The sequence below is a fragment of the Coregonus lavaretus genome (genome assembly GCF_964263955.1).
Source record: "Coregonus lavaretus genome assembly, chromosome: 30".
NCBI lineage: Eukaryota > Metazoa > Chordata > Actinopteri > Salmoniformes > Salmonidae > Coregonus > Coregonus lavaretus.
Genome location: NC_140017.1, coordinates 35,565,024 through 35,576,231, shown reverse-complemented (window position 1 = coordinate 35,576,231; position 11,208 = coordinate 35,565,024). Strand labels below are relative to the sequence as shown.

General features: G+C 45.9%; 1 protein-coding gene across 1 annotated transcript in view; it reads right to left on the bottom strand.

The window, feature by feature from the left end:
* The window catches only part of LOC311106241 (guanylate cyclase soluble subunit alpha-2-like), a gene marked incomplete at its 5' end in the record, with an annotated part of 24,419 nt that extends 14,414 nt beyond the window's left edge, over nucleotides 1-10,005 (bottom strand). Inside the window, 3 exons of the mRNA XM_084148537.1 lie at nucleotides 1,546-1,675; nucleotides 4,067-4,128; nucleotides 9,769-10,005. Of these exons, the coding sequence (XP_084004663.1) occupies nucleotides 1,546-1,675; nucleotides 4,067-4,128; nucleotides 9,769-10,005 (429 nt within the window). The remainder of the gene's footprint in view (nucleotides 1-1,545; nucleotides 1,676-4,066; nucleotides 4,129-9,768) is intronic.
* Between the last annotated feature and the right edge of the window lie 1,203 nt (nucleotides 10,006-11,208).

The following is an 11,208-nucleotide window of genomic DNA, read 5'->3' as shown; positions in this document are numbered from 1 at the left end:
GAGAGAGATGGAGGGAGGGAGGGAGGGAGGGTGGTAGAGGGAGATGGAGGGAGGAAGGTAGAGAGAGAGTTGGTGGGAGGGAGGGAGGGAGGGAGGGAGGGAGGGAGGGAGGGAGGGAGGGAGGGAGGGAGGGAGAGAGAGATGAAGGGAGGGAGGGAAGTAGAGAGAGATGAAGGGAGGGTGGTAGAGAGAGATGGAGGGAGGAAGGTAGAGAGAGATGGTGGGAGGGAGGAAGGGAGGCAGGGAGGGAGGGGGAGGGAGGGGAAGGCAGAGGGAGGGAGGGAGAGATGAAGGGAGGGAGGGAAGTAGAGAGAGATGGAGGGAGGGAGGTATAGAGAGAGAGATGGAGGGAGGGAGGTAGAGAGAGGTGGAGGGAGGGAGGTAGAGAGAGAGAGAGAGAGAGAGAGAGAGATGGAGGGAGGGTGGTAGAGGGAAATGTAGGGAGGTAGAGATAAATGTAGGGAGGGAGGGAGGGAGGGAGGGAGGGAGGAGGGAGGGAGGGAGGGAGGGAGGTAGGTAGGTAGAGAGAGATGGAGGGAGGTAGAGAGAGGTGGAGGGAGGGAGGTAGAGGAAGGTGGAGGGAGGGAGGGAGGTAGAGAGATGGAGGGAGGTAGAGAGAGGTGGAGGGAGGGAGGTAGAGAGAGATGGAGGGAGGAAGGTAGGGAGAGTGAGGTAGAGAGAGCTGGAGGGAGGGGGGTAGAAGGAGAGCGGTAGAGAGAGCTGGACGGAGGAAGGTAGAGAGAGATGGAGAGAGGGACATAGAGAGACAGAGAAGTAGAACACTGAGAAACAGGTTGTGCTGTAACCTAATGACCATCAGTACCGCAGCACAAGACAGAAGAATGGAGGCAGGAGGAGAAAGAGCGATTAGGGGAGAGGAGGGAGGGAGGGAGGGTTGGGAGGGAGGGAAAAAGGAGGATGAGAGGTAGGAGAGCCAGGAAAGGGAGAGGAAGGAGGAGAGAAAGAGAACAGCAGAAAGAGGTGAAGAAGTGTGTGTTTGTCAGAGCTCCACCGAGATGTCTCTCCTCATTAGAAGGTTGCTGCAGGGTTCCAGAGGAGCTAGTGTGCATGCGTGTGGAGAGGTTGCTTTTAGTTGCAAAGTACAGCTGAAGAATCATTCTAGTGTAAGCAGCAAGTAAGCACTATAAATCACACACCCATTCCACAAACACACACACTTTTGGACATAAATCAAACCGTTATTCAAGACACCAATACATCAAAAAGCATAGTTAGCAGACAGCATTAATCAAACTCCTTTAAATGTGACACAGAGACTAAGCAGAGAGCATATAAAGTATTTCAAAGCACGCACACACACACACTTACTCACACACACTTACACACACACACACTTACTCACACACACTTACACACACACACACTTACTCACACACACTTACACACACACACACTTACTCACACACACTTACACACACACACACTTACACACACACACTTACACACACACACTTACACACACACACTTACACACACACACTTACTCACACACACTTACACACACACACACTTACACACACACACGGTAGAGTGATACTGACCCTGTAGAGTAGCCATGTACTGTAGTATTCCTGAGATGTCCGCCTCTTCTCCAGAACCAGAATTATCCACAAAGGGACACATTGTCTTTTCCTCCTTCCCATCCTCTCTGCATCTTTGACGCACGCACACGCACACGCACACAAACACACACACACACACACACACACACACACACACACGGAATGGAGACAGAGAGATGATGTAACAGGCTGGAGAGCACCTAAACACACATACACACACACAGTCTTGTATAACTAACCTTGTGGGGACACACAATTTAGTCCCATTCAAAATCTTATTTTCCCTAACCCCTAACTCTAAACCTAACCCTAACCCTTACCCTAACCTTAAACCTAACCCTAAACCTAACCCTAGCTCCTAACCCTAAAACTATCCCTCCTAACCCTAACCTAATTCTAACCGTAAAATAGCATTTGACCTTGTGGGGACCAACAAAATGTCCCCAGTTGGTCAAACATTTTATTTGACTATTCTATAGTTAAGCACGTCCACACACACACCAACGCACACCCACACACACACAAACACAGAGCATTGAACAGAAACTCACACCAACACACAACAGACAGTAATACTTAACTAGAGCAATGTTCACACAAAATACAAACACACGTTATGTAACGGATGAATTAGTTACATGGTTTTAACATTTTTAACAGTTACAGTTGAAGTCAGAAGTTTACATACACTTAAGTTGGAGTCATTAAAACTCGTTTTTCATCCACTCCACAAATGTCTTGTTAACAAACTATAGTTTTGGCAAGTCGGTTAGGACATCTACTTTGTGCATGACACAAGTAATTTTCCCAACAATTTTTTACAGACAGATTATTTCACTTATAATTCACTGTATCACAATTCCAGTGGGTCAGAAGTTTACATACACTAAGTTGACTGTGCCTTTAAACAGCTTGGAAAATTCCAGAAAATGATGTCATGGCTTTAGAAGCTTCTGATAGGCTAATTGACATCATTTGAGTCAATTGGAGGTGTACCTGTGGATGTATTTCAAGGCCTACCTTCAAACTCAGTGCCTCTTTGCTTGACATCATGGGAAAATCTAAAGAAATCAGCCAAGATCTCAGAAAAAAAATTGTAGACCTCCACAAGTCTGGTTCATACTTGGGAGCAATTTCCAAATGCCTGAAGGTAACGCGTTCATCTGTACAAACAATAGTACGCAAGTATAAACACCATGGGACCACACAGCCGTCATACCACTCAGGATGGAGACGCGTTCTGTCTCCTAGAGATGAACGTACTTTGGTGCGAATCAATCCCAGAACAACAGCAAAGGACCTTGTGAAGATGCTGGAGGAAACAGGTACAAAAGTATCTATATCCACAGTAAAACGAGTCCTATATCGACATAACCTGAAAGGCCGCTCAGCAAGCAAGAAGCCACTGCTCCAAAACCACCATAGAAAAGCCAGACTACGGTTTGCAACTGCACATGGGGACAAAGATTGTACTTTTTGGAGAAATGTCCTCTGGTCTGATGAAACAAAAATAGAACTGTTTGGCCATAATGATCATCGTTATGTTTGGAGGAAAAAGAGGGATGCTTGCAAGCCAAAGAACACCATCCAAACCGTGACGCACGGGGGTGGCAACATCATGCTGTGGGGGTGCTTTGCTGCAGGAGGGACTGGTGCAATTCACAAAATAGATGGCATCATGAGGAAGGAAAATGATGTGGATATATTGAAGCAACATCTCAAGACATCAGTCAGGAAGTTAAAGCTTGGTCGCAATTGGGTCTTCCAAATGGACAATGCATACTTCCAAAGTTGTGGCAAAATGGCTTAAGGACAACAAAGTCAAGGTATTGGAGTGGCCATCACAAAGCCCTGACCTCAATCCTATAGAAAATTTGTGGGCAGAACTGAAAAAGCGTGTGCGAGCAAGGAGCCTACAAACCTGACTCAGTTGCACCAGCTCTGTCAGGAGGAATGGGCCAAAATTCACCCAACTTATTGTGGGAAGCTTGTGGAAGGCTACCCGAAACGTTTGACCCAAGTTAAACAATTTAAAGGCAATGCTACCAAACACTAATTGAGTCTATGTAAACTTCTGACCCACTGGGAATGTGATGAAATAAATAAAAGCTGAAATAAATCATTCTCTCTACTATTATTCTGACATTTCACATTCTTAAAATAAAGTGGTGATCCTAACTGACCTATGACAGTGAATTTTTACTAGGATTAAATGTCAGGAATTGTGAAAAACTGAGTTTAAATGTATTTGGCTAAGGTGCATGTAAACTTCTGACTTCAACTGTAAAGGAGAGTGGCCTTGCTCTTATGTGACCTCAGTATGTTACTAGAAACCATTACTCACAGTCTCCTTATTCACTCTTACCAAAGACCTATATGTACCTCTACTACACCATTCTCAAGGGCGCAGACACATGCATACACACACACACACACACATACACACACACACATACACACGCACGCAACACAGCAGTCCTTACCTGATCTCTTTCTGTCTGTAGAACTCTAAGGTTCTCTGTAAAGACTGTTGAACCATCTGTGTCTGAAAGAAGATGGAAAAACAAATGTTACTGGGCCAGAAACCTAAAGGTCGCTGGTTCGAATCCCCGAGGAGACAAGGTGAAAAGTTTGTCTATGTGCCCTTGAGCAAGGCACTTACCCTAATTGCTCCAGGGTCCGAGGGTGTCTCAGGGAGAGTTTGGATATGCAAAAACACATTTCCAATTCACACATGCATATTAATACACCCTAGTACATGTGTGGGATAGGACAAATTTAAGAACACTGTTTTCCTGGTCTGAAATTGCATTTTTGTCCCCCCCGTTTTATCATTGGAATGTGATACAAAACGAGAAAACTGTGTGCTTTAGGACCATGCGGACGCCTCCGAGCGGTCGGGTAGGCTGCTTGGAGTGTTTATCTGACTGGATTAAAAGAATATACGCTACCGGTCAAAAGTTTTAGAACACCCACTCATTCAAGGGTTTTTCTTTATTTTTACTATTTCCTACATTGTAGAATAATAGTGAAGACATCAGAACTATGAAATAACACATATGGAATCATGTAGTAACCAAAAAAGTGTTAAACAAATCAAAATATATTTTATATTTGAGTAAATAGCCACCCTTTGCCTTGATGACAGCTTTGCACACTCTTGGCATTCTCTCAACCAGCTTCACCTGGAATGCTTTTCCAACAGTCTTGATGGAGTTCCCACATATGCTGAGCACTTGTTGGATGCTTTTCCTTCACTCTGCGGTCTGACTCATCCCAAACCATCTCAATTTGGTTGAGGTCGGGGGATTGTGGAGGCCAGGTCATCTGATGCAGCACTCCATCACTCTCCTTCTTGGTAAAATAGCCCTTACACAGCCTGGAGGTGTGTTGGGTCATTGTCCTGTTGGAAAACAAAGTATAGTCCCACTAAGCCCAAACCAGATGGGATGGCGTATCGCTGCAGAATGCAGTGATAGCCATGCTGGTTAAGTGTGCCTTGAATTCTAAATAAATCACAGACAGTGTCACCAGCAAAGCACCCCTACACCATAACACCTCCTCCTCCATGCTTTACGGTGGGAAATACACATGCAGAGATCATCCGTTCACACACACCGTGTCTCACAAAGACATGGTCGGTTGGAACCAAAAATATCCAATTTGGACTCCAGACCAAAGGACACATTTCCACCGGTCTAATGCTCGTGTTTCTTGGCCCAAGCAAGTCTCTTCTTCTTGTTGGTATCCTTTAGTAGTGATTTTTTTGCAGCAATTCGACCATGAAGGCCTGATTCACACAGTCTCCTCTGAACAGTTGATGTTACGTCATTTAGCAAACGCTCTTATCCAGAGCAATTAGAGTTAAGTGCCTTGCTCAAGGGCACATCGACAGATTTTTCACCTAGTTGGCTCGGGGATTAGAACCAGCGACCTTTCGGTTACTGGCACAACGCTCTTAACCACTAAGCTACCTGCCGCCCCTGTTGAGATGTGTCTCTTACTTGAACTCTGTGAAGCATTTATTTGGGCTGCAATTTCTGAGGCTGGTAACTCTAATGAACTTATCCTCTGCAGCAGAGGTAACTGGGTCTTCCATTCCTGAGGTGGTCCTCATGAGAGCCAGTTTCATCATAGGGCTTGATGGTTTTTGCGACTGCACTTGAAGAAACTTTCTTGAATTTTTCCGGATTGACTGACTTTCATGTCTTAAAGTAATGATGGACTGTCGTTTCTCTTTGCTTATTAGAGCTGTTCTTGCCATAATACAGACTTGGTCTTTTACCAAATAGGGCTATCTTCTGTATACCCCCCCTACCTTGTCACAACACAACTGATTGGCTCAAACACATTAAAAAGGAAATAAATTCCACAAATTAACGTTTAAGAAGGCACACCTGTTAATTGAAATGCATTCCGGTGACTACCTCATGAAGCTGGTTGAGAGAATGCCAAGAGTGTGCAAAGCTGTCATCAAGGCAAAGGGTGGCTATTTGAAGAATCTCAGATATAAAATGTATTTTGATTTGTTTAACACTTTTTTTGGTTACTACATGATTCCATATGCGTTATTTCATAGTTTTGATGTCTTCACTATTATTCTACAATGTAGAAAATAGTAAAAATAAAGAAAAACCCTTGAATGAGTAGGTGTGTCCAAACTTTTGACCGGTAGTGTATATATTACATTTACATAAGTATTCAGACCCTTTACTCAGTACTTTGTTGAAGTACCTTTGGCAGCGACAACAGCCTCGAGTCTTCTTGGATATGACGCTACAAGCTTGGCACACCTGTATTTGGGGAGTTTCTCCCATTCTTCTCTGCAGATCCTCTCAAGCTCTGTCAGGTTGGATGGGGAGCGTCGCTGCACAACTATTTTCAGGTCTCTCCAGATATGTTAGAATGGATTAAAGTCCGGGCTCTGGCTGGGCCACTCAAGGACATTCAGAGACTGGTTCAGAAGCCACTCCTGCGTTGTCTTGGCTGTGTTCTTAGGGTCGTTGTCCTGTTGGAAAGTGAACCATCGGGTTCTTGGTTCTTGTGGTTCTCTGTAGCTCAACTGGTAGAGCACGGCGCTTGTAACGCCAGGGTAGTGGGTTCGATCCCCAGGACCACCCATACACAAAAAATGTATGCACGCATGACTGTAAGTCGCTTTGGATAAAAGCGTCTGCTAAATAGCATGTTATCGGTCACCTCCCTGACAAAGGCCCTTCTCCCCCAATTGCTCAGTTTGGCAAGGTGGCCGGCTCTAGGAAGAGTCTTGGTGATTCCAAACTTCTTCCATTTAAGAATGAGGCCACTGTGTTCTTGGGGACCTTCAATGCTGCAGAAATATTTTGGTTCCCTTCCCCAGAACTGTGCCTCGACACAATCCTGTCTCGGAGCTCTATGGATATTTCCTTCGACCTCATGGCTTGGTTTTTGCTCTGACATGCACTGTCAACTGTGGGACCTTATATAGACAAAAAACAATCATTTCCTATCAACAATGACAACAACAACAAAAATACAGAAAGCTCTAAATATTCAAAATCCAGTTTTACATCTTAAATTCCTCTGCAGTGGGCTCTGACTGAGACAGTGTGTGTGTGTGTGCCCGCGTACATGTGCGTGTGTTTGTGTGTGTGAGAGAGAGGTTTAAATATGATGAACATTAATAGAATCCTGCAGCAACGCTAAAAGAACACTGTGTCAGTCTGGGGTCACCCTACGGCCTGGTGTACAGGGGATCAGGATCTGGCTCATCTAACGTTATACATACAGGCATAGTGTGTGTGTGTCCTATGAGAGTGTCCTTGTCTTAGCCATTCATTCACAGAACATGCATGTACATCATCGACACACACACTCACTCTCTCCACACATTACCATCAGCAAACCAGTAAACACAATGACAAGCACACATCTTTTCTCAAATTTCACTGACACAGACAAGGAAATGTTCACATCACAAAGACTTGTACATGAATCCATACAAACACACACACACATAAGCTATGAAAGGTGGGTTGGCTTGTTAACACACAGTGGATCAGCTGGCTGATCCATACAAACACACACATACACACACACAAAATGAACAAATGAGTCAATTAATTAGTGCATTTATTTTTACTCTTTCTGCATCTCTCTCTCTTCTTTCCTCTCTCCCATCCCTCCATCATCTGTATCCTTCCTCTGCCCTCCTTTCCTCTCTCAAGCAGTTCTCCTCTCTCTCCTCTTTCTCTCTCCTCAAGCAGTTCTCCTCTCTCTCCTCTTTCTCTCTCCTCAAGCAGTTCTCCTCTCTCCTCTTTCTCTCTCCTCAAGCAGTTCTCCTCTCTCCTCATCCTCTCTCCTCAAGCAGTTCTCCTCTCTCCTCTTTCTCTCTCTTCAAGCAGTTCTCCTCTCTCCTCATCTTTCTCTCTCCTCAAGCAGTTCTCCACTCTCCTTCTCTTTCTCTCCTCAAGCAGTTCTCCTCTCTCCTCCCCTTTCTCTCTCAAGCAGTTCTCCTCACTCCTCTTTCTCTCTCCTCAAGCAGTTCTCCTCTCTCCTCTTTCTCTCTCCTCAAGCAGTTCTCCTCTCTCCTCTTTCTCTCTCCGCAAGCAGTTCTCCTCTCTCCTCTTTCTCTCTCCTCAAGCAGTTCTCCTCTCTCCTCTTTCTCTCTCCTCAAGCAGTTCTCCTCTCGCCTCTTTCTCTCTCCTCAAGCAGTTCTCCTCTCTCCTCCTCTTTCTCTCTCCTCAAGCAGTTCTCCTCTCTCCTCTTTCTCTCTCCTCAAGCAGTTCTCCTCTCTCCTCTTTCTCTCTCCTCAAGCAGTTCTCTCTCCTCAAGCAGTTCTCCTCTCTCCTCCTCTTTCTCTCTCCTCAAGCAGTTCTCCTCTCTCCTCCTCTTTCTCTCTCCTCAAGCAGTTCTCCTCTCTCCTCCTCTTTCTCTCTCCTCAAGCAGTTCTCCTCTCGCCTCTTTCTCTCTCCTCAAGCAGTTCTCCTCTCTCCTCCTCTTTCTCTCTCCTCTAAGGCAGTATGTTTGTATGTGAGTGTGTCTGTGTACTGCTTTAATTAGGGAATGTAGTGCAAACTATGGCACAGCTACATGTCCCACAGTACACACACAGCCTTTGAAGTTCATGAACTACACTACTGTAGAACAGTTATGGGTCTCTCCACTAACTACCACCTCCCTGGATATGTTTATGTTTGTGTTTATGTTTATGTGTGTGCAATGTGTGGCGACAGGGTGTTGTGTGTGTGTGTGTGTCCTGTGGTCAGGGTCACTGTGGCTGGCCTGGTTGACAGTATCAGGACCGTTCTACTTTTTTATTAGAAATAAATGCACTGTTGGTTAAGGGCTGTAAGTAAGCATTTCACTGTAATGTCTGCACCTGTTGTATTCGGCGCATGTGGCCAATAAAATTTGATTTGAAGTGAACACCAAGTACATGCTCTGTTCTGTTACTTTTTAGTTTTGGTCAGGGAGTGGGAGGCGTCTCTGCTTTTGGTCAGGGAGTGGGAGGCGTCTCTGCTTTTGGCCAGGGTGTGGGTGGCGTCTCTGCTTTTGGCCAGGGTGTGGGGGGCGTCTCTGCTTTTGGCCAGGGTGTGGGTGGCGTCTCTGCTTTTGGTCAGGGAGTGGGAGGCGTCTCTGCTTTTGGCCAGGGTGTGGGGGGCGTCTCTGCTTTTGGCCAGGGAGTCGCAAGCTAAACACTTCCCTTAGACCAAGGAAATTGAAAACAGCCTTGTATAAAGACCAGGGTATCTTTATCATCATAATCATAATCATCATCATCAAATGCATCTCTAATATCTAGCTTATGTCCTAGTTTCTATTCCTTAACCTACACTGTTCTGAAAACACAGGTTAATGATGCTGTAAGGTGGAGGCCAGCTATTTTATTTCACCTGTCCACTTCTTTCACATCAGTGCAGGTGGAGGAGAGGAGGTGAAAGGGAACCATCTACACTACACTAGGTAAACAGATAGTCTCACCAAAACTCACCCAGAATAACCTCATCGCCCAGCAAGGAGTGATATAGAATAGGCCTAATCTACTACCCAATCTTCTCTCTCTCTCTCTCGCTCTCAATTGGTATTCTAACAGTCATCTCTAGGGTGCTGGTCCTTTTGTAACCACTCAGGTGATGCATGCAGAGGGGAGAGAGAAATACCGGAGAGAATCTCTCTATCTGGGGTTTTTGTTACTGTATCCTACCGTGGGCGACGTTAATCTCCTCAAACTCTCCCCGAGCGAGTCCAGGTTCACGCGCTTCCGTCTGTTCGCCCGTTTGGGTCCCGGTGCGTCCTCGAACGGGCACGCGAGCTTCTCCACGGGGCTCTTGCCGTTCCAGATGCGTGAAAAGGGGCAGGAATCGCCATCATCTCCGGGGCTCTCCAGGCACTCCGATCCCATCGAGCTGAACGACTCCGAAGAGATCTTGCGCGAGGACATGCTGCTGCTGCTAAGCGCGAAAAGTCCAGGCGCGTACGCGTGCGGCGGCGAAACAACACACGGCCACGGGGACTCATCAGATTCACTCGCGTGGTAATGATGGGGAGGCGCGCGCGCCGGTCAAGAGCGAGAGCTACACTAACCGCACACGAGCATTTAGAGAAAAAATGTATTCCCCAAACCAAGATGCTCTCGCGATGGCCAGAGAGAGGGACTATATTCACCAGCTGAATCTCATGTCTAATGGTTTTAACGGTTGTCCTTTTGGTTTTCCCTTTGAAATCCGAGTTGGAAGTATTTTGCCTGCTGCGCACCTCTCCACTATCACATCCTCTGCGGCTTCACTGTTTTCTGACTCTCTCTCTGAGTGGACTATTCATGCTTTCATTCCTTCATCCTCTCATCCCTGCAGTTGGCTGTATTCCTCTCCTCTCTAGAGGGCGGGAAACGGTGTGTCCAGGTGCGGGCCCGAGGAGGATCGGGAGATACGGAGAGATGCTCGCGGAGTCAGCTTGCAGTCAAACATCAGCTCGAGCCGCTGCCTGGTGGAGTTCTATCTGTCCACTCCGCTCGAGCTCTTCAGCATCACTATTCTACCTCCATCCGCCACAGCCAATCAGATATCATATCAGACTAAACCCCCCCCCCTTACCATCCCTGTGAGAGACAGACTTTAGTTTAGGGCTAGGCTGCTGTATGGCGCAGATACAGACGGAGGAGACACTAGAGTCAAAACTACAAGCAACTGCAGGAGAAACCAAGACCATAACCTACAAATCAAATAGGTCTAGCGGTTGCATGTGATTTGATCCTTTTTCTTGTTTTTCATGAAACACAAAATATACCAGCAGAACACATTCAGTGTGTTTGTATCCTAGACCAATTTGCCATAATCAACTGAATACTGACCGTTGTAAATAATTTACTTCTTACTTTACTCAAGGTCATTGTGATAAAACAATAATTTAAGGTAGACTTGGTTCTAGTAGACTAGACTATGGTATATGTCAACAATAGTACACCACTAAAATCAACGGGTGTGTTTGGTTCACACAGCCTCCTCTCCTATAAGATCTGACTCTCTGTCCCCATAATAAACACATGATAACGGTAACTGACGGTATTAGCGTAATTAAAATTGCCGAGCCGCAGCGGGTGACAGGGCGGAATTCATGTCGAACACTAATCGCTTCGGTGACCTTG